Source organism: Marmota marmota, unplaced genomic scaffold (genome assembly GCF_001458135.2).
Source record: "Marmota marmota marmota unplaced genomic scaffold, marMar, whole genome shotgun sequence".
Taxonomy (NCBI): domain Eukaryota; kingdom Metazoa; phylum Chordata; class Mammalia; order Rodentia; family Sciuridae; genus Marmota; species Marmota marmota.
The window spans coordinates 1,125,699-1,148,519 of record NW_025999999.1 but is presented as its reverse complement, the minus strand read 5'-3'; the positions used below and the strand labels follow the sequence as shown (position 1 = coordinate 1,148,519).

The 22,821-nt window shown below is 34.5% G+C and overlaps 1 protein-coding gene across 7 annotated transcripts in view; it reads left to right on the top strand.

Moving 5' to 3' along the window:
* LOC107149732 (cytochrome P450 2C9-like) overlaps window positions 1–22,821 on the top strand; it is a 103,890-nt gene that overhangs the window by 59,280 nt on the left and 21,789 nt on the right. For 5 of the 7 annotated variants that reach the window (XM_015494550.2, XM_048807041.1, XM_048807040.1 and 2 more), the window contains 3 exons: window positions 16,283–16,445; window positions 16,608–16,757; window positions 20,269–20,429. In XM_015494550.2, coding sequence (XP_015350036.1) covers window positions 16,283–16,445; window positions 16,608–16,757; window positions 20,269–20,429 — 474 coding nt within the window. Of the gene's footprint in view, window positions 1–10,871; window positions 11,093–15,724; window positions 16,125–16,282; window positions 16,446–16,607; window positions 16,758–20,268; window positions 20,430–22,821 lie in introns of those variants that run through there. The other 2 variants (XM_015494554.2, XM_048807044.1) reach the window with 2 other exon arrangements.

Genomic DNA, 22,821 nt, shown 5'->3' with positions numbered 1-22,821 from the left:
GTGATAAGGGAAGCTGCTCCCTTCATGGCAGCAATGAAGAAAGAGAAAGAGAGAGGGTGGGGAATGACACAGCCAACAGGCTTCTTTCCTAGGATGTTGAATTGCCAATTCAACAATATGCCTAATCCTAAGGATATGTTAATCTAATCTCTCCAAAGAATATTCCACCTGAATAAATTCCTTTGTTTTGATAAGAACTAGACTCCAGCGACAGAAATGTTCCATTTATAACTCTGCATCATCCCTGCCCTGGGAGTGTATCAATATTGTCTCTCTGGACAAAAGCCCAATACACAGTACTTCCCATTCTATCCTACCTTGCACTGGTGTGCAGAGAAAGTAAGGTCATTTCAACCAGTTTTAATTCTAGTCCTCTCCAGTAGGTAATTTGGGAAAACACACACACACACACACACACACAGAGAAAGTGTTTAATAATTCCGAGTCCTTGTTCTCTTTAAGGGCTACACAGATCAAAAAGAAATGAAGAAACAGTGTAGTCTGGCAATTGGAAATGAATATCCACCCTTATCCATAGTTTCAACCAACTCAGTAGAGATAATCCTTTCATTTTTCCTTAAGAATTTTTGATTGTTCATGTAATATTTGCTAATCAGTACATGTATATTCACATATCCATACATATTTGTTCCTTTTTTATCATTTTTTCTTCAAAATTTAATTCTGTTATCTTGTTGTGTTTTGTTTTTGGAGGATTAGTGTTTTTGTTTTCTGTTTGTTTTTCTTCTATGCACTTTTTCTTCTTTCTTATCCCTGTAATAACCAAATTCTCTTGCTTGTTTATGTCTTTCTATTTTGTTTCTTTTATTTATTTTTTCTCATTCTTTATGGATTTCACTTGCTACTTTTCTTTTACTTTCTTCTTTTTAACCTCTTGTGTAATCAAAACTTTCTATTGCCCTCTTAATTAATTCTCTCTCTCTCTCTCTCTCTCTCTCTCTCTCTCTCTCTCTCTCTCTCATTATGTTTTCTTGCTATGACCAGTGCACCAAGGTATCAGCAAACTAAATGGAGGGGTGAATTGGCTGGTGAAATTCAAGGACTAGGGGCTGGGGGTGTGGCTCAAGCCGTAACGCACTCCCCTGGCATGCATGGGGCACTGGGTTCAATCCTCAGTACCATATAAAGATGTTGTGTCCACTGAAAACTGAAAAATAAATATTAAAAAAATTATCTCTCTCTCTCTCTCTCTCTCTCTCTCTCTCTGTCTGTCTCTCTCCCTCCCTCCCTATCTTAAAACAAGAAAGAAATTAATTCAAGGACTAAAGAAATATTTAGAAATAAGACACAAAGAAATGAAAAATAGTTTCAAAAGCAGGGTTCTGGTGAGTGGATCATACCTAACGGAGAAGATTCCTAACAAAGAAAAAGCCCACCAATCCTTTATTTCAAGGGAAATGCATCAAAGGGATTTATTATAGTCAGGAAGGGTTTTTCAAGGGAAACAAAGTCAGTAGGAACAGGCTAATTGGGGTTTATCTATTTGCATGGTATCTTCTTCTTGCTTCAGACAGCTGGTGACTCAAGGCTGTTTAGAATGTGCATATTTCTTTCACCCCAGGGCTGCAGGCATCTGAATTTAAATCAATGGAACTTATACATCCCACACCAGGCATGGAATTCTGCATCATTAACAGTGGCCACCTGCAAATGGTGCCTGCTTTTCAGCACTGTTATGCCAAAAAAACCAAAAGAGCAGTCTAGTTGTCCAAGGCTATCAACTTCCAAACAATGATTCATTTGCCCCTGCCAACAATGTTTTTAACATCTTTCAAATTACTTAATTTATATAATTTCCATCCCCACCATTTATGTTGTCATAGTAATACTGGGTTTCGTAATTGACAACTGGAGTTCATTTTAATACTATATCTAGTTTACAGTTTTTTTGGTGTTGCTATTATTAATAGTTGACTCCACTTTTCCTGTTTTGTGGCTATTAGTATCAGAGATGTTACAGTAAGCACTAGGTTTTTTAAATGCTTAATATTGTTTTTTGCTCTTGTTTACTCTCCCATTTTCTAGGTGATACCAAAAATCTAATGTGACCCTACAAATTCCCAGAGTAGATACTCTGCTGCTGAAAAGAGTGCACATTCCTGCACACACAGCCTAAACCCACTTGAACTTAAGCAGAATTTTAACAAAAAGAATAGGAAAACAACAATCCCAAACTGAAGACCATGCCAAATAGAAATGGCGAGGATGAGCCTCAGGTCCCAATAATGAACACCTGCTTCCATAGCAACAGTAGAGAATAATAACAAAAGGACCATGGATACCACACCCACAAAGGGCCTCTGCTTAGATTACTCCCACACCATTTTAGAGCATACAGAGTTTTCATGTCTAAAAGAGCAATGACAGAAAGTATATTCCATATGCTAAGCTGTACACGACAGAATTGCCTGACCTATTAGAAAGACCCTGCTCTTGTGAGACATAGAGAGAAAGTCGTATCCTCACGTTCCAACAAAAATACATACTATATTGAAGTACATTAATCATTACCAAAGATCTAGCAGAGAGATAACATTATGAAACCCATTTAGGAATATATTCAGCAACTCACAAAAATATCACCAAAATAAGTCCCTTAAAAAGACCTAAAAAGATTCTTAAATAAAAGTGGAAGAAAAATCCATTCCAAATCTCAATACAAGAACACAAGAAATGTGAAAAAACAAGGTAACATGACACCTTAATAAGGTTCATAATTCACCAGAAACTGACTTTGATGATATAGAAGTGGATAATGTATAAATAATTCAAAATAATGATTATAAAAATTACTAGTGAATTCTAAGACAACACAGAAAGACAACTGAATGAATTAAGGAAGTCAGTACAGGATACAAATGAGAAATTCAGTGAAAAGATACAGATTAGGAAAAATAGTCATACAAAAAGCCTGAAAATGAAAGGCTCATGAATAAAAAAAAATTCAGTTAAAATTCTTAAAATATATTAAATCATATAGAAGACTGAATTTTGGGTATTAAAGACAAAGTATATGACCTTAAAAACTGAGTCAATATTTAAAAAAAAAAGAAGAAAATAAAGAACCATGATCAAGATATACAAGAAATCTGGGACAACATTAAGTGACCAAACTTAAAATAATTGGGGGCTAAGGTTGTGGTTCAGTGGTAGAGCTATTGTCTAGTAGATGTGCAGCACTGGGTTTGATCCTCAGCATCAAATATAAATAAATAAATAAATAAATAATGTCCATCTACAACTAAAAAAATATTTTTTTGAAAAAAAGAATTATTGGGATTGAAGAGAGAAATGAGATACAGGTCAAGGATTCGGTAAAATTTTCAGTGAAATAATTTCAGAAAAATTTTCACATCTTGGGAATAAGAGGGACATCTATTACAAGAGCATTCAGAACTCAAAATTGACAAGACAAAAATAACCTCTTCATAACACATTATAATTAAAATGCTAAACCTGAATACAGAATAGATATAATTTTGAGAGCCTCCATGGAAAAAATCAGGTCATATTTAGAGGTAAGCCAATCAGAATGACTTCCATTTTCACAGCACAAACTCTAAAGCTCATGTAGTCATCATTCTAAAAACTGCAGGAAAAGAACTGCCAACTAAGATTGTTATATCAAGCAAAACTATCCTTCAGAATTGAAGGAGATTAAAAAAAAAAAACTTTCAAAATGAGCAGAAAGCAAAACAATTCATGAGTACTAAGCCAGCACAACAGAAAAGACTTAAAGCAAAGAGAAGTCATAACATACAAACTTCAGAACCAGTGAATGGTTAGGAAGCCTCATTAGGAAAGTGGCTAATCAAATAGGAAACAGGACAAAATTTAACATTAGAAACACATCAAAATGGCAGAAATTAATAAGCATTTCTGTATAATAATACTGAATGTAAATGGTTTTAATTCTCCAAATAAAAAAAAGAACAAATTTAAAAATAGTTATTTGCTGTTTGCAAGAAACTCACCTTACAGTCAACCAGAGCCACAGGCTAAAATTGAAAAGGATGAAAATGATATTTCATGCAAATAGAGTCCCACAACAAGGAAGAGTATCTACTCTCATATCTGACAAAACAAACATCAAGTCCAAATTAATCAGAACAAAGACAGCCAATTTATACTGGTAAGGAACAATCCAAATAGAAGATAAAATAATTCCAAATGCTTATTTCTCAAATGTCAGTCCACCTAGTTATAGACACCAAAGTACTTGACTTAAAAACTCAGACCTCATACAATCACAGGGGTGATTTCAAGACATCTCTTCCACCAAAAGATAAGTCACCCATAAATAAACTTCTTAAAAAATCTTTAGATTTAAAAATATTATAAATCAAATAAACTGAGCAGACATCTATAAAATATGTCATCAAGTTAAATTTACTTTTTTTTTCAGCTACTCATGAAATCTTCTCTAAAAGACACCATATTTGGGGGTACAAAGAAAGTCCTATCAATACAAGAAATTATATAATTTTTTGAATCCCAGATGGAATGAAAATAGAACTATCAACAGCAAGATACAGTGGGATGAAATTAGAAATCAACAGCAAGAAAATCCTGCAAAAAAACATAAATATATGGTGATTGAACAATACACTTTTGAAAGAAAAATTGGAGATGGAAGAAGTCAGGGTAAAACTATGAAATTTCTCCTATTTAAACAAGAATTGATATATATATATAACATAATCTCTGAGACACTTTGATGTTTTAGACTTTTTAGAGAAAAGTCTATATTTATCATTGTCTACATAAAAAATTCATAAAATTTCAAATGAATTACAAGGACCTAGAAAAACAAGAACAATTCATTTCCAAAACCAGTAGAAGAACAGGATTCATTAAGGTCGGAGCTGAAAATGAATGAAGTAGGCAATAAAATTACAAAATATCAATATAGTGAAGAGTTTGTTTTTTGAGCAGAGAAATAAAATAAACAAAACCAAAGTGATCCTAGAGACAGAGAGAAGGGACCCAAATTAATAAAATTTGAGATGAAAATGGTGATGTCTTCACAGATATTACTGAAGTCTGAAGGATCATTAGGGACTAGTAAGAAATCTTACATTCCAATAAGTTGAATAATGTAGAATAAATGGACAAATTTGTAGGCACAGATGACCTACCAAAATTGATCCAAGAGGATCTAGAAACCAAAAGAGATCAATGATAAGCAATAAAATGAAGCAGTAATAAAAAGACTTTCAATAAAGATAATCCCAGTTTCAGATGGATGCTCAGCTGAATTCTACCACATCTTCAAAGAATATCTAATGCCATTGATCCTCAAATTTCTCCATGAAATAAAAAGGGGCAAAATATTTCCAAATTCATTCTGTTAATACAGGTGAGATATCAGGAACCTGCAGGGACACTATAAGATTATAGGGCACAAACTGTAATTATACTACACTAATAAAAAATGTAATAAAAATAAAACAAGAAAGCAGGGATAGAAGGAATTTACATAAACACCATAAAGGCTGTATACAACAAACTCAAATCTATCATAGTAAATGGGGAAAAACTGAAATCATTTCCTCTAAAATGATTAACATGCAAGGACATTTTCTTTCTTCACTCCCACATAATATAAATATAATACTTGAAATTCTAGCCATATTGATTAGGCAAGGGAAAGAATTTAAAGGATGTGAATAGGAAAGTAAATCAAATTATCACTGTTTTCAAATTATAAGACATTTATGTAGGTGATCCAAAAAAGTCCACCAAAGAACTTATAGAGCTAACAGTGAAAGTCAGTAAAGTAGCAGGATATAAAATCAACATACAAATCAATAGCTTTCCTATATATCAATAAGCAAACTGATGAAAAAGAAACCAGGAAAACAACACCATTTGCACTGATCCCTCCCCCCCCCAACACCCCACCTCACCCCCACCACACACACATTCACATGGATAGGTAGAAATAATGTTAAAAGGAACATTTATAAGAAAATAACCTACAGATTCAAAGCAATCCTCATCAGAGCACCAATGGCATGTTTTACAGAACTAAAGAGTCCTAAAGTTCATATGTAAAAATAAAAAATTCAGAAAAATCAAAACAATTCTAACCAAAACAATGTTGGAGGTATTACAATATCCAATTTTACATTATAATACAGAGCTATAGTAAAATAAACAGTATGGTAATGGCATAAAAATAAATATATAGTCCAATGTAATTGTTAGGTCTATGGAGATGGCTGGGAAACCAAGCACCAAGCAACCCACGGAGCACAAAAGAAACACCAATCAGGCACTAATGGAACCGCCAGGTTCTCCTGGCCAATCCTGGATCTTAGCCAGCTCCCCAGACAAACTCCAGTAGGACAAGGGACTCTAAAATCTCCTTTTCCGGTCCCAAGCCCTCCCTTCCTGCCCTAAGCCCAATAAAAATTCCAGTCCCATGGAGCCCATGTGCTTCTCCTTAGACCCACTCTGAGGGTTCCACCTGGGAGCGAAATCTCAATAAAGCCTCCTTCAGTGGCCTTTTAAAATCTGCTTTCATTTGGTTGCCGCTGCCTGACCTTACAGTAATAGAAAAGAAGACACAGAGACAAACACACAAAGATGAAGTCATCTGACCCTTGACAAAGACACCAAATACACCCTGGAGAAAAGATGACATCTTCAATGAATGTGCTGGAGAAGCTGGAGAGACATATAGAGGAGTGAAACTAGATACTGATCTCTCACCTTGCACAAAAGTCAGCTCAAAATGACTCAACTTATGAATTGAATTTCACTAGACATTATCAGTCTGTTTGGGTTTTTAATGATTTCCTATAGTTCAAGTTTGGTATATATATATATATATATATATATATATATATATATATATATATATATATATATCCAGACACCCATTCTTTTCAGTTTTCTTCTACATTGGCACAAAGTTTTTATAAATGTCTCTAATATTATTTCATATTCAATGTGGTATCAGTTGTAATGTGTTTTTTGTTATTTCTCATTTTACTTATTTGTTTTATTTCTTTTTTCCTAGTCTAGTTAAAAGTTTACTGATTTGGTGTATGTTTTCAAAACTTAACTTTTTCACTACTTTTTCTTAGATTATTATAACTTTTTCTGATCTGATATTTGTTACTTTATTTCTTCTATTACTTTTAGTTTTCCATTGCTTTGAGATGAAAAGGTCGGGAGAGCGCCGTTGGAAAAGACCACTAAGAGACCGTCTCATGCAACAGCAAAGGGTTTATTGGGGGTCCAGCATGCTGGGGCTCAGAGCTCACTTCAGAGGAGCAGAGAACAAAGAGCCCCGAGAACCACTTGAGCAGAGTTTATATACATTCTTTAGAGAGGGCAGGGGCTTCACATACATCATAGCCTCCTTTAGCAAATCATCATATACCGCAGGACAATCAAATAACAGCTCTAAAACCTGATTAGCACATTCATTGGCAGGAGCAGGTCGGGTGGGGGTGATTGGTTAGTACTAAGATAGGTATATATTTAAACTGATTGGTTGAAGCCCTGAGATGTATATGTGCTGAGCTACACGGCTTCTGGGAAGGGGTGATTTAGTAACTAGGTGGTCAGGGGAAGATTTTGACACACATCTAACAGGCAGTTTAGGGAATTGTCTTGACTGCCACAGGAATTTCAGGCTCTGAGTGCAACTTGGAAACTTTACAAAACCTGGTCCTTTACATTTTAACTTCAATTTCTTTTATTCTTTCAGAGATGCATCTTTAGATTATATGATTTTTTTTTATTTTTGATACAACATTTATTGCTATTCCTTCTTTGTGTTAGCCTTTTTGCTATGTTGTGTGATTCCTTCTTTCTTTAAGAAGAGAAAAGTTCAGGTAAGAATCTCTGTAGGAGAAGAGTAGAAACACTCATGTCATGAGGAATTAAGTTAATGGTGCAAAGAGAGCCTTCAGGTTTCTTTGGTTCAAAATAAGACAGTGTGGTTGGTTCTCTCAGATTACAGCCTGACTTGATTGTTTTGGACTTCAGATCTCTCTGAGTCAGGAAGCAAGTTAGCTTTTGTTTGCCCTGGAGAAATAGTTCATTGTGTCCTGGGTTTATGCAAATTCTAAAAGTCAAAAAAGTCAAACTTTTCTGACCCCTATTTTGAAGAGTATTATGCTGGCCTTTTAGAATGCATTTAGAGGGATACCCTTCCTTTCCATTATTTGTAATTTTTTGACAAAAAGATGTTCTCAGTTCTTCTATGACATTTTGATATAATTGAGCAGTGAAGCCATTCTATCCTTATCAGAAGATGGGAAAATATTTTATTATTAATTTCATGTTACTACCAACGGCTAGTCTGTTTATGGTTTTCATATCTCAGCTCACTTATGGTATGTTATATGTGTCCATAAACTTAACCATTTCTATTAGATTTTCCATTGGTTGATTTATAATTTTGAATTTTACAAATGATCTTTTTATTTCTGATTTCAATTGTAAGGTCTATTTTTATCTCAAATTTTATTTGCTTTTTTCTTTTCTTTTTTTTTTTCTTAAACTAGCTAACGAATTTTTGCTTTCTTCTCATAAAAAATCTTTCATTGATCTTTTGTAGTTTTTAAGTCTCTCACTTATTTTTGCTCTGAACTTTGTTATTTCTTTCCTTCTGTTAATTAATTTTGGGTTTATTTTCACTTGCTGTACAAGGTCCTTTAGATGCATAATTAGATAAATGTTTGAAATTGATTTTGTATCATAGCAGTTCATTGCTATAAAGTTCCTTCTTAGTATTACTGTTGCTATATGCTATATTTTGGTATGTGGTGTGCTTCTGTCTTTCTATAAAAAGAGAAAAGTTCAGGAAGGGCATCATGGAATGAAGGAAGGGAATAGAAAAATTCATGTCATAGATAAAAAAGCGAATGATTTGAAAAAAAATCATATTAATTTTATCCAAAATAAGAAAGTGTGGTTCTATTAGTATTTAGAGTCTGATAGCCATGTTGGATTACATGTCACTCACCTGTGAGTCACACAAAAAAATTGCTACTTCCCCTTGACATGGATAGCATTCATCAAGACTTGAGTTATGCAAGTTCTAAAGGTTAAAAAATAAAAGATTTATGACCTACTAGTTTAAAAAATGAATGTTGGAATTATTAAGCCACTGAGCATTTCAAGTCACTGATTAGTGTAATCATGGAAGACTACATAATAATATATACTCAGTAAATATTGAACGTTTTTGAACTGTATGCTTTGCTTCAGGGAAGACGTTGAGACTGGAGGCATATGAGTTCCAGCTTAAGTTCTACCACCTACCATCTATGCACCCTTAGCCAAGGCATTGAATCTCTGACCCAGCTTCCCTGTTTTAAAATGGGAATAATTTTACTTTAGGTAAAAGTAATTTTAAAAATCAAAATTGATATATGTGAGAAAGTACATGTTAGTTTTGAGATTACCTGTACACATGAGCATTATGTAACTGGGGTCTTGACAGCAATTTTCCTTACTAAATAGATTGTAAATAACAATGCTCTCCAAATTAAAATAAATACAATGGTATTTTTTATAGGACACATATTTATTTGTACAGCATTACCATTAGTGATCTAGTAGTTTACATCAATCCAATGACATGCAATTCACAACTACCAAATAAAGTCTCATATTCCAATTTCATATTGTTTCTTGTGTGCTGGGAGTCTGTTTGGTATGCTGTCTGCCTCCTGTTCACCTCTAAAGCACATGCCTGTTTTTCTGTCCCCAATATTATTGCTTATGATCTGATATTTTTCATCCCATTACATTCGATACTAAACAGCAATAGAAGCAGTCCCATCTGGAAGAGGGGAGAGATTGGCAGAGCCATAGTTTCTCAAGCCTCCCTCTTCAGTTCTCTTAGATTGTCTCTTCCTCAGTTCTGCTGAGTAAGTTTTACCTCTGTACTGATGGAGGGGGAGAAGCTCTTTTGTGCCTCTTTCTTTTGTGGAATCTATGACCCATTTATCCTTGGAGTGAAATAATGGGTATTGATTTGAAGGGAAGCTTGTTGGTCTATGAACAGAGTCAGTGTGGCATTTGCTTTACTCTTCTAAAGTGGCTTTGGAAGCAGCTCTGATGTAAGCCATAGCACCCATTATGGGCATTGGAACTCATTCAAATTCCAGTTTTGACCCCTGTCAATTCCAGTTCTGATCCCTGTCTTTCCCGATTTGTCAAATAAAAAATAATAATCTCTGCCCTTTGCTCCCCAGGATTTGGGGAGTGTTGGGGTGCTAAATAGCAAATGTTCTATAAATTTATTTAATTATGTCATGATGTATATTTGTTACTTCAAAATGTTTAGATTGTACTACCCAGTTTAGGCTTAGGCACTTGTGATGTTAGGTCAACATTTTAAAATATTTAAGAGGTTTGATTTTCAAAGACAAACTATCTTATTTTTTTGATGAAATATCATAAGTTCAATAATTTCATGTAAAAGTCAGAGAGATACACTTATTTTCCCCCAAGTCACGAATTTCCAACCAGCATGTTGAGCAATGTTTTGGATAAAATGCTTTATTTTTTCTTAATCCTAGCTGCACATGGGTACCACCATACGTTGTGTGCTTGTGTGTTTGTTTTCTTTCTTTCTTTTTTTTTTTTAATGCCTATTCTGTTATCTCAGAATTTTTGCTGAACTAGATTGTCATGATTAGAGGTTTGGAAAGCAGAGCAAGAGTCAATAATAGTTTGTTTTTATCCTTATCAGGGGACAATCAGAAGGGATAGTAATTTATCCAGTTTACTGGTTCAGCAGTTTGTGTCAATAGGACACATTCTGAATAACTTGGAGTACTATAAAAGCTTTTCATTGACTGCAAGCTCAGAGCTGTCAAAGTAAAAGAAGGCAGCATCAATGGATCTTGTTGTGCTCCTGGTGCTCAGTCTCTCTTGTATTCTTCTCCTCTCACTATGGAGACAGAGATCTGGGAGAGGGAGACTCCCACCAGGACCCATGCCTCTCCCAATTCTNTATATATATATATATATATATATATATATATATATATGCACAAGCAAGTTATTAAAAGAGAATATTGCAAGACAAATACTTTCTGTTGATTATGATGTTTCCATTGCTTTTTATAGTTTTTATTGTTAGACGTAATGAAACAATACATCGGGGATAAAAGAACTATTTACATTTAATGGCAATATTAAAATGGCAAAAGTCTGGAATAAATTTCCCTTGTTTCATAATCAATTACTGTGATTTTCTATTTGCTGCATAATCTAATTTCCATAATCCTTATGGTTTTGAGTGAATTTTTATTTGTTTATGTCTTTCATCTCCAATTCTGACTAGATTGTTTTTTATGTGTCTATGTCTTTATTGAAATGCTCTTTCAACTGAGTTTCCTCTCCTAATTCTTTCCTTAGGACTTCCTATAGTTTATTGAAAATTTTTATAATCAGTCTTCTATCATTTTTCTCTGGAATTTTATGCTCTTTCGTATCAGTGGGATGTTTTTGCTGGGGCATTGTGAATTAAGGAGGAAGTCTTGTTTGTCTATTTTGTCAAGTTTTCAGAGTTCTTGTACTTTTACTTCACTTGAGATGGATTCGTTTTCCATTTTAAACCTATGTCCTTTTGTGTGTAGCTACATTTTGGGAAGGCACTTCTCTGTGTTTGGATGTATGAGTACATTCATGGGTATGACCTGAGGTACCCCTGTGGTTGATCTTCCTTGGGGCCTGGTTGTTGGTTTGATGTTTTTTTCTCCTCAATTCTATGTGTTGAAGTAATTTGATGCTGAGGTTGTTTAGAACATGGGTGGGGTGAGATTCATTGTTACTGGGCTGAGTTGTGAGTATTGCTTCGGCACAGGATATCTACTATGTGAACCTGAAGTGACCCACTCACTCTCCACCTGCACGTAGAGGATGTGCTGAGCAAGAAATAGCACTATTATTACCAATTAAGACAAATATTCAGTATCTATTTTGACATCTGTAACACTAATTGCCACCTACAGAGGAATGGTGGGATCAGCAATACAAACTGTGAGCAAGATCAGTCATTAGCCAACAGGGGGTCTAGTACATTACCAGCTGTGTTAATAATCATAACTAACATGAATGAGGTACACATTGTTTAAAGTATATAATTTTTATTTTTTTAGTGAAGTTACAGTTTCTTATGTGAAGATAAAATAGGTTAGAAAGAAGAAAGTTTAAAATGTTTTAAAAAGTGAAGCCTGGAGAGACAGAAGATAGATCACAAATGTTGACTACAAAGAGGGAGGAATAAAAAAATTAGCTGTAACTAGTCTACAAATTGAAAAGAAGAGGGAACAGGAAAACTTGAGTGTTATTAGGAGAAGAGAGTGAAGAAGGGGCAATAAAAAAGAAAAAAACCAAGGTATAGCAAATAAATAAATGTAAAATCAAAACAATTCAAACCTATATATAAATACATCCCTCCTCTGTGAAACCAAAGCTAAATAATAAACAGGTACAGAAAAAAGTAGTTAAAGTGAGATCAAAATTATGTGTATACATATATTGAACCTATTCATGCTGTGAAAACACACACACACACACCCAAACACAATTCTCACATAATGGAAAGAAGTAAAAAATAATAAATTACAGTGAAATGATATTTGAAAAAAAATTTAATTTGTCTAATTAGTTATACATAACAGTAGAATGTCTTTTGACATGTTATAGATATTTGGAGTATAACTTCTCATTCTTCTGGTTGTACATGATGTAAGATCACACCAGTCAAGTAGTTATATGCACATTGCGTAATAATGTCAGATTCATCTACTATGCTTCCTACCTCCATATCCACTCCCTTCCCTTCACTCCCCTCTGCCTTATCCAAAATACCTCTATTTTTCCCCAGGCTCCACCACCACCCACCCCCTGATATGCAGATAGCATTCTCTAGAGGAACAGAATCAACAGGATGTATAATCTATCTGATATGCAGAGAATCTGCATATCACAGAAAATGTTCAGCCTTTGATTTTTTTTTTTTTTTGGATTGGCTTATTTCACTTAGAATGATATTCTCGAGTTCTATCCGCTTACCAGCAAATGCCATAATTCCATTCTTCTTTAAGGTTGAGTAATATTCCATTATGTATACATACCACATTTGCTTTATCCATTTATCTGTTATCAGGCATGCACACACATACACACACAAATCTTACATAAGGGAGAAAAAATAAAAAAATATTAAAATACAATGATATTTGAAAAAAAATATTTAAAAGTTTGTTTTTTTTTGTTTTAAAAAATACATGACAGTAGTGTGTATTTTGACTTATTATACATACATGAATTCCAATTAGAATCCCAGTCTTCAAGTTGTACATAATGTGGAGTTACACTGGTTGCATATTCATTTATGAGCAAAGGAAAGTTATGTCTGCTTCATCCTACTGCCTTTTCTATTCCCATCCACTCTCCCTGCACTTCATTCCCCTTTGTCTAATCCAATGAACTTTTATTCCTCCCCTCCCTACTCTTCCTTGTTGTGGGTTAGTGTATACATGTGAAAAATAAATAAATACAAAAGTGAGATTAAATCATGCTAAAAATAATTATGCATACCAAATGAAACAATGTACAAATAGAAAAGACCCTATAGAAGGAAAAACATATTATCCAAAATGTAGAAGGAAGTAAAAATCAAAATCAGACAAAATTAAACTAAAAAACTTTACAAATAACCTTATTAAATATGGGCAAAGAGGAAAATGGATAAAACTGGAGACCATCATGCTAAATGAAATAGGCCAGATCCACAAGGCGAAGGATTGAATGTTTTCTGTGATATATGGAAGCTAGACCAAAAGAATGGGCAAAAGTTAGAAGGGTAGATTCCACAAAAATAGAAGAAATTAATGGAGTAGAAAAAAGGGATTGAGTAGAGAGAGGAGGTATGGCAAAGTTGAAGAACTATGCAATGAATCTGACAAAAATTGCTATGTACATATATGAATGTATTACAATGAATCTACCTTTGTGTGTATTCACAAGGCTCTAATTTAAAAATAAAACACTAAAAATAATAGAAGAAACATCAGTAGAGTAGAGAAAAGGGAAAAGGAGTAGGGAGAAAGGAGGGAAAGGAGAAGCAATGGGGACGGAATTAGAATACATTCTATTCCATGTTTGCAGAATAACATCAAAATAAGCATACTTAAATTAAAAGAAAGGAGCTTCAGTATTATTTAGAACTAAAATCAATTAATAAAAAGTGGATGAAGAATATGAATAGATATTTTTTTCAAAAAGCATGCAAATTTCCAAGAGGATATGAAAAGAAGCTCACATTACTTATCATCAGGAAAATGCAATTCAGAATTACAATATTATGGTTTGGATGTGAAAAATCCCCCAAAAGCTCACATGTGAGACAATGCAAGAAGGATTGTAAAAGAAATTATTGGGTTATAACCTTAAGGCAATCAATGATTTATTCCTGATGGGATTAACTGAGTGGTAGCTAGAGGCAGGTGGGTTAGGCTGGAGAAAGAGGTACATTGGGAGCATGAATATGGGGTATATATTTGTATCTGGCAAGTGGAAATTCTCTCTCTCTTGTGAGTGCTCTCTCCCCCCCCCCCTCTTTTTCTCTCTCTCTTTCTCTGCTTCCTGATCACCATATGAGTTGTTTCCCTAGGCCACACTTTTCCACCATGATGTTCTCCCTCATCTTCAGCCCCAAGGAATGTGTGGGCCATCTATGGGCTAAGACCTCTGAAATCCTGAGCTCTCAAACTTTTTATCCTCTACAGTTGTTCTGGTAGGGTTCTTTTAGTGACATCAGTGAAAAAACCACCTGTTAGGACTGCTGTTATCAAAGTCAAAATATAGCAAGTGTTAGCAAAGAGAAGAGGGAAATCTTGCTCAGAGGTGCTGGGAATGTAAATTGATACAGCCATTACAGAAATGACTATATTTGAGCTTCCACAAAATGCTGAAAAATAGAGCTACCTTATGATCAAGTAGCCCCACATCTTAGAATGTATTCAAAGAGATGAAATCAGTATGTCCAAAAGGTATCCACACACCATATTCACTATAGCATTATCTTCAATTGTCAAGAAATGACACCAAACCAAGCCTCAACTGGTCGCTGAATGCATAAATCAAATGTGATTTATACATAAAATAAAATCTTATTTAGTCTTAAAAATTACCTACTAATGACCCCAACATAGACTCAGCCTAGAGGCCTTTATGATGAGGGAAGTAGCCATACAGAAAGACCTCCACTACATAATCTCACTTACACGTACATTCTTACAAAACAAAGCAAAAATCCTAAAACTCATGGTAATAGAGACTAGAATGGTGATTATTGGGGGCTGAGAGGTGAGAGAAAAGGTGAGATGTTGGTCCAAGGGTACAATATTCAGTTACAAAGTGAATATATATATTTATTTATATTAATGGTACCTCAATAAAGCTGTTAATTTAAAAAGTTTTTTAAAAAATAACTATGGGCTGAGAACCAGAATAAGAGAGTGAGGGAAATAATTGACCATTCAGAATCTACTGGATGGTAACAGAATCCTTGTGGGTTTTGCACAAACCTTCATTCTGTACCCTATGAATTATCAGGTGAAAGAAATTGTTCTTGTATGAGATGCTGCATGGCCTGGTGTTGCCTCCCTAGTATTCACTCTCTTGCTGTGATAGTGATAGCTGTGGTCTCAACCTATAAGTCTTACGATCATCTGGGGTTTTAAAATATAGACTGCCAGTACTCATTGTGGGCTTACTGAGTCAAAATCTCTATGACACAAGTCCCGAGAGTGACCCAGAAGAAAACAGCTAAGTGTTGGTATAAAGGTGGATAAGCACTGGGGTTTGATAAATCGTTTAGCATCAGAAGTTGAAAAATAAAGATATAAATTTGGGTTTTCTGTTTATTAAAAATGATATGCTACAAATGAGTTTGTGACTCTCTGACTTCATTTTCTTTGCACGTAAAACAGGACAAATAAGTCCTTTAGATGCATTGATGTGAGGATTAATTATAGTGTAGATATCAATTGCTTGAGTGGATATGGCACATAGTAGACCATCCTTAAGTGATAACTATGATTGCCATCACATTTGTGAGTACAATTTAGAAATATTTGAAGATTCTTATGGCACTGTAATATATAATTAATATAATGAGACTAATCTGAGTAACAGTTTGAATCATTCTCAACATGTAGATCAAATGCTGATCTTCTTCAGCTAATATCTGCATTTTCTTTCTCCTTTCCAGTTGTCAAAAGTCTATGGCCCTGTGTTCACTTTGTATTTGGGTACAAGGCCCACTGTGGTGTTGCATGGCTATGAAGCTGTGAAGGAAGCCCTGGTTGATCATGGGGAAGTATTTTCTGGAAGAGGCAGTTCCCCTGTGATTGATAGAGCTTCTAAAGGACTTGGTAAGTGTGCATGCATGTGAGGTGGCTGAGCAATGGTCATGGGGAGGAGGAAAATATAGAAGAGAAAGCCAGGTTGAGCTTGACCATTTCTGTGGGTGCCACTTATCAACTTCCTCTACCTTGCCTGGGATATTCTCCTAGATTCTGCTCTCCCTCATTTAGGAATCGTTTTAAGTAGTGGAAACAGATGGAAAGTGATGAGGCGATTCTCAGTCATGACTCTGAGGAATTTGGGGATGGGGAAGAGGAACATTGAAGACCGAATTCAAGAGGAAGCCCGCTGCCTTGTGGAGGAGTTGAGGAAAACCAAGTGTGAGTGATTCGTTATATCACAGTCTCTTTTGCTTTCTGACTTCATTCATGATGTTTTCCAAGGCCAGTACCTAGTAATTATACTAATCTCTGGTTTTACATTATTTGTATATCTCCTGAAAAGTCTCAATAATCATGATTATGCTAAATACTTACCTCTCTGTGTCTTTTCTATTGACTCATGAAAGTGTTTTTCACATTGTCTCTGATTTTCAGCTTGGATTCAGATTGCTCTGTTGTCAAATTTGTCTTCCAAATTAACAAAAAAAGCAAGACTGAAAATCAGACTTTAACAGTGAGTGATATAGAAAAGAAATTGCCAGTCTTCCCTAATTACCTTCTAACTCCATAGCTAAAAGGAACCTTGGTTCTGAAAGCTTAGAACACTGGAACATTTACCTCATCTGTCAGAGGAGTATATAACTTGAAAGCTTTGCTCTTGCCCAATGCTCTATGCTACCTTTGTATCATTTTTTTTTTCATTTGGTTTTTAATTATTCTATTGTATTTTTATTGACATGTAATCAGTCCATATTAAGAAGGGTCACTATGAATATTTTTACATATGAATGCAGCATATACCATTTAAAATCCATCCCCTCCACCTCTCTATCCTTCTCACCACCAGCATATAAACTTCTCCATCTCCAGTAATCACTCTTGTACCTTCAGGTTCACATTCATTTTAGCTTCCCCACATGAGAGAGACCATGCAATACTTGACTTTCTGTTTCTGACCTCTTACCATAAGGTCCCCTAGTTCTCTCCTCTTTGCTGCAAATGGCAAGATTTCTTTCTTCTTTATGACTGAATACAAATACATTGTGTATATGTAACAGACCTTCTTTTTCACTCATCTGTTGATATAAACATACTTTAATATAATCTTAGTTATTAGAGTGTCATAATTTTCCTGAACATGCAGGAATCTATGTTGTATGTTGATTTCATTTCTTTCATCCACGTACCAGAACTTGGATCATATGGAAGATCTGTTTATGTTTGAAGAAACTCCATACTGTTTTTTCTTGTTTTTTTTGTTTGTTTGTTTGTTTGTTTTTTAAATAACAGCTATTCTAATGTACATTCCCACCAACAATATAATGTGCCCTTTTTCTACATACCTCTCCAATATTTGTTATTTGGTGTTGGGGTGGTGGTAATTTGTGTTTCTTATTTTTCTTTTTGTGTTTGGATGTTAGCCATTCTAACAAGGGCAAAATAATATCTCTTGTTAGTTTTGACTTGTATTTTCCTGATGGCTAATAATATTGAGCATTTTAAAAATGTATTTATTGTTCAGTTGTATATCTTCTATTGAGAAGTGCCTATTAAGATTATTTGCCCATTTTTAATTGTATTACTTGGAGTTTGTTAAGTTTTTATTTCTTTGTATATTGTCAATTTTAGTCCTTTGTTAGATGAATAGTTGGCAAATATTATCTCCCATTCTGTAGCATGTCTCTTTAGTCTATTGACTGTTGTTTAAGAGCTTTTCAGTTTCATGTAATCTATTTTCCTATTTTGCTTATAGGATCATATACAAAAAAAACCATCAATTGTATACATGTTGAGGTGTTTTCCCTTAGTTTATTTTGGGGTTCAGGTCTTACAGTAAGGTCTCTGAACCATTTTGAGTTAATTTCATACAGGTGAGTGATAAGGGTCAAGTTACAATTTTCTGCATGCTACATTTATATAAGTTTTGGTAACTTTGTTGAGAATCAATTGACTGTAGATGCATGTGTTTTTCACCCCCTGGGATATCCTTTCTCTTACATTGTTTCATTTGCCTGTTTTAATGCAAATGCCCTGATGATGTTCTATTTGCCTGTTGGTTATAGATGCCTGCCTTTCCCCCATTGATCTCTATTCTCTTCCATTCTTCTATTTGCCTATTTTAATGGCAGTGCCAAGCTGTTTTGCTTATGGTGGTTCTTTAGTGGGGCTTAAAATAAGGCATTGTCCTGCCTCCAGCTTTGCTCCTTTGCTCAAGATTGTCTTGACTGTTTAGATTCTTTTGTGCTTCCATGTGAATTTTAGGATGGTTTCTTCTGGTTCTGTAGAGAACTTCTTTGATATTATTATGGGAATTGAATTGAGCCTGAAAATTGATTTGGATAGAATGATCCTTTTAATAATATTAAATCTTCAATTTCTGAACATGGATTAAATCTTCAATTTCTGAACATGGGATTCTCTCTCTCTCTCTCTCTCTCTCTCTCTCTCTCTCTCTCTCTGTGTGTGTGTGTGTGTGTGTGTGTCTTCTTCAATTTCTTTTTGTAATATCCATTGTAGAGGTTTTTCACTTCCTTGGTTAATATTTTTTAATCAAGTAAACTTTAAATCTGTAGTTTTGATATTGGATACTTAAAAAAATAAAAATTATTGTTCACCTATTCGTAATTTCTTTTTTATAGAGCCCCACAAAAAAGAACATTTTCCTACTTTAATTTTTTAATTTTTACTACTTTAGTTTCTTCACCTGTAAAATGATAGGATTGAGTAAAACGATGGCCAGCATTAAAATTAGCTAAATTATATTGTTCTACTGGTGACTATATGATTCAGAGAAATTATTAAGAAGGTCACAAGGGGCAGGATGGCCAAATAGATTAGATTTTGAGGCAATTGAAGATGACAGGCTCTATTTCCTAAGATGGAAAAACTTCCCTCTCAATTTTTCTCTCCGTCTCTCTCAAATTCTGTTTATGAACTTAACCTCTGTGTTACCTCATATTTACTTTGAAATAAAAATTTGTCACTTTTATGTTTATAGATGCATGTCATTATTTATGTATGTTTGCCTTTTTCCTCATAAAACTTGAATGTATTCTGCTTATATTCATTTGTTCCACAAATATACAAATTTGTACATAGATTCTCTCTATTTGGTCTTTATCTATGCTGGTTTTTTACATGGGTCTTTCAGTGGTCACCATCTATATGAAAGATTCATATGTAAAACCAGCACAGGTAAAGACTCTGTGTGTGTGTGTGTGTGTGTGTGTGTGTGTGTGTGGAGAGAGAGAGAGAGAGAGAGAGATAAAGGAAAAAAAAAAAAAAAATATATATATATATATATATATATATATATATATATATTTACAATGATCATCCCTAACTTCTTTTGCTTTCTATATAATTCCTAATTATGCACAGGTTTAATGACAAATATGATTCTGCACTGAAATTGAATTAATATAGGTTTTTAAAGTGATCTTTTAAAATGTTTTCCAAATAAGTGTAACTTTGGGTTAGAATGGCTTAAAAACATGGTAGATTTGAATGGAGCATTTCCTAACCATTATTAAACTGGCTAGAAGGTAAAAGTCAATTTGAGACTAAAGTAAAAGCGATAATTTTTTAGGATGCTGAATATTTTCATGTCAAGGGATTCTCTAAGTAGATATTGTTTAGAGTTTCTACAATTACCTTTCCCTGTTATCTCAAAGAGAAATACATTTTTGTGTATTTTTAATGATAATTTTTAATGTTTCCACTTCTTTAGCCTCACCCTGTGATCCTACTTTTCTCCTGGGCTGTGCTCCCTGCAATGTGATCTGCTCCATTGTCTTCCATAATCATTTTGATTATAAAGATAAGGATTTTCTGAACTTAATGAGGAAATTAAATGTAAATGTGCGGATTCTGAGCTCCCCATGGATCCAGGTGAGACAATATCCTATCCCTTCTTCCTGAGAAAATATTTACGTTCTTTACTTTGACAAGTCAAAACTTCTAGTGGTCCAAGCAGTGAAGGGAATCTAGACACCACAGTCTAACTCAGAGTTTGGTGTCATGTAGTGAGCATCAGGAAAATATGACTGAGTCCTTCACTTTATGCACAGTAAAATGAATGTCCACATGTAGAGGTGACATGCAAACCTATTGGCTTTCTGGCCAGTGCTTTTCCTAATACCCCATAAAGCCTAATATTTATAATGTACTTTGGTGACTATAATGGAGTACAAATGACTACAATCATGTCACTCAGTGGACATCTAGACCCATGTGGAGAACTTATCATTCACAAGGTCTGCACTCCAATCACCACTTAGAAATTTCATCACTTTGCTTGGCACAAATACAGTTATCTGATTCTTGACAAAGGATCCAAAACATATGTTGGAGAAAAGATAGCCTTTTTAACAAATGGTGCTGGGGAAATTGGAAATCCATATGTGACCGAATTAAATTGAACTCTTATCTCTCACCCTGCACAAAACCAAACTCAAAGTGGATCAAGGACCTAAGCATTAAACCAGAGCCCTGCACCTATTACAAGAAAAAGTAGGCCCAACTCTATAATATTGGCTTATGAACCGCCTTCTTCAACAAACTCCTAAAGCACAGGATGTAAAATCAAGAAACAATAAATGGAATGGGATCAAACTAAAAACTTCTTCACAGCAAACAACCAAAAATGTAGAAAGAGTCCCTACAGAATGGGAGAAAATCTTTGCCACCGGCACCTCAGACAGAACATTAATTCCAGGATATACAAAGAACTCAAAAAACAACACCAAAATACCAAATAAGCCAATAAATAAGTGGGCAAAGGAACTAAACAGACACTATTCCAAGGAAGAAAAATGAATGTTCAACAAATATATGAAAACATGTTCAACACCTCTAGCAATTATGAAATGCAAATTAAAACTACACTGATATTTCATCTTACTTCAGTCAGAATGACAATTATCAAGAGTACAAGTAACAATAAATGTTGGCAAAAATATGGGGAAAAGGGTACACTCATATGTTGTTGGTGAGATTGCAAATTGGTGCAGCCAACATGGAAAGCAGTATGGAGAATTCTCAGAAAACTATTAATGAAGCAGCAATTTTATCCAGTTTTCCACTCCTCCGCGCGCGCGCGTGTGTGTATAAATATCCTAAATAAAGGTATTTCTTTTGTGTGTATGTGTTGCATGTCTAGGGTTGATTGTTTTTATTGGTTCTTTTTAGTTATACATGATAACAGAATTAATTTTTACAGAATTATAACAGCATGGAATATAATTTACACACACACACACGATTTGATATCACCACACTACAGTGACACAGCACATGAATGATTATTGAAGCACAATAAGCTACAGAGCCAACCTAGGCACCCTACAAGAGATGAATGGATAAAGAAAATGTGGTACATATACACAGTGGAGTATTACTCAGCCACACAGAAGAATGACTTTATGGCATTTGCCAGTAAATGGATGGATCTAGACACTATCATGATAAGTGAAATAAGTCAGTCCCACAAAACCGAAGGTCAAATGTTTTCTTTGATATGTGAAAGCTAATCCAAAATAAGGTGGGTCAAATAAAAGAAAAAGCATAGAAATATGATCAATGGAGAAGATGAAGGAGAATGAAGGAAAGAGAGGAATGAAGGCATAGGGGAAGACAATGAAAGGAATCTGTCCTAACATTCTTATGTACACATATCAATATGCCATAGTGAATCTCAACATCATGTAAATACACAGAACACTAATCTAAAAAAAAGTATAAGTAAATAGCAGAAAGGTCAGCATAGTAGAGGGAATGGAATAGCAGTGGGATGAAGGGAGGAAGAAGAGAAGTACTAGGGACGGAATTAGAATAAATTATATTCTATGCTGTTATAATTCTGTCCAAATGAATTCTATTATCATTTATAACTGAAAAGAATAAATTAAAATAAATCAACCTTAGACAAGCACACACATATGCACAAAAGATATACCTTCATTTAGGGTATTAAGGAGGGAAAATAGATAGGCATAGATGCTGCAAGGAAACTGAACTGGGTAGAGAATTTTGATGCTTGCTTTAGTTAGTTTTTTTCATATCTTTGACTAAAAAGCCTGAACAGAACAATTGAGAGGAAGGAAAGTTTCTTGGAGCTCATAATTTTAGAGGTCTCAGTCCATAGATGACTGGCTCTATTCTTTGGGGACTGAGGTGAGCAGAATATAGTGACAGAAGTGTGTGGTGGGGAAAATTAGCTGAGGGCACTGGACCAGGAAGCAGAGGGACTCCCCTCACCATGGACAAGATGTATACACCAAAG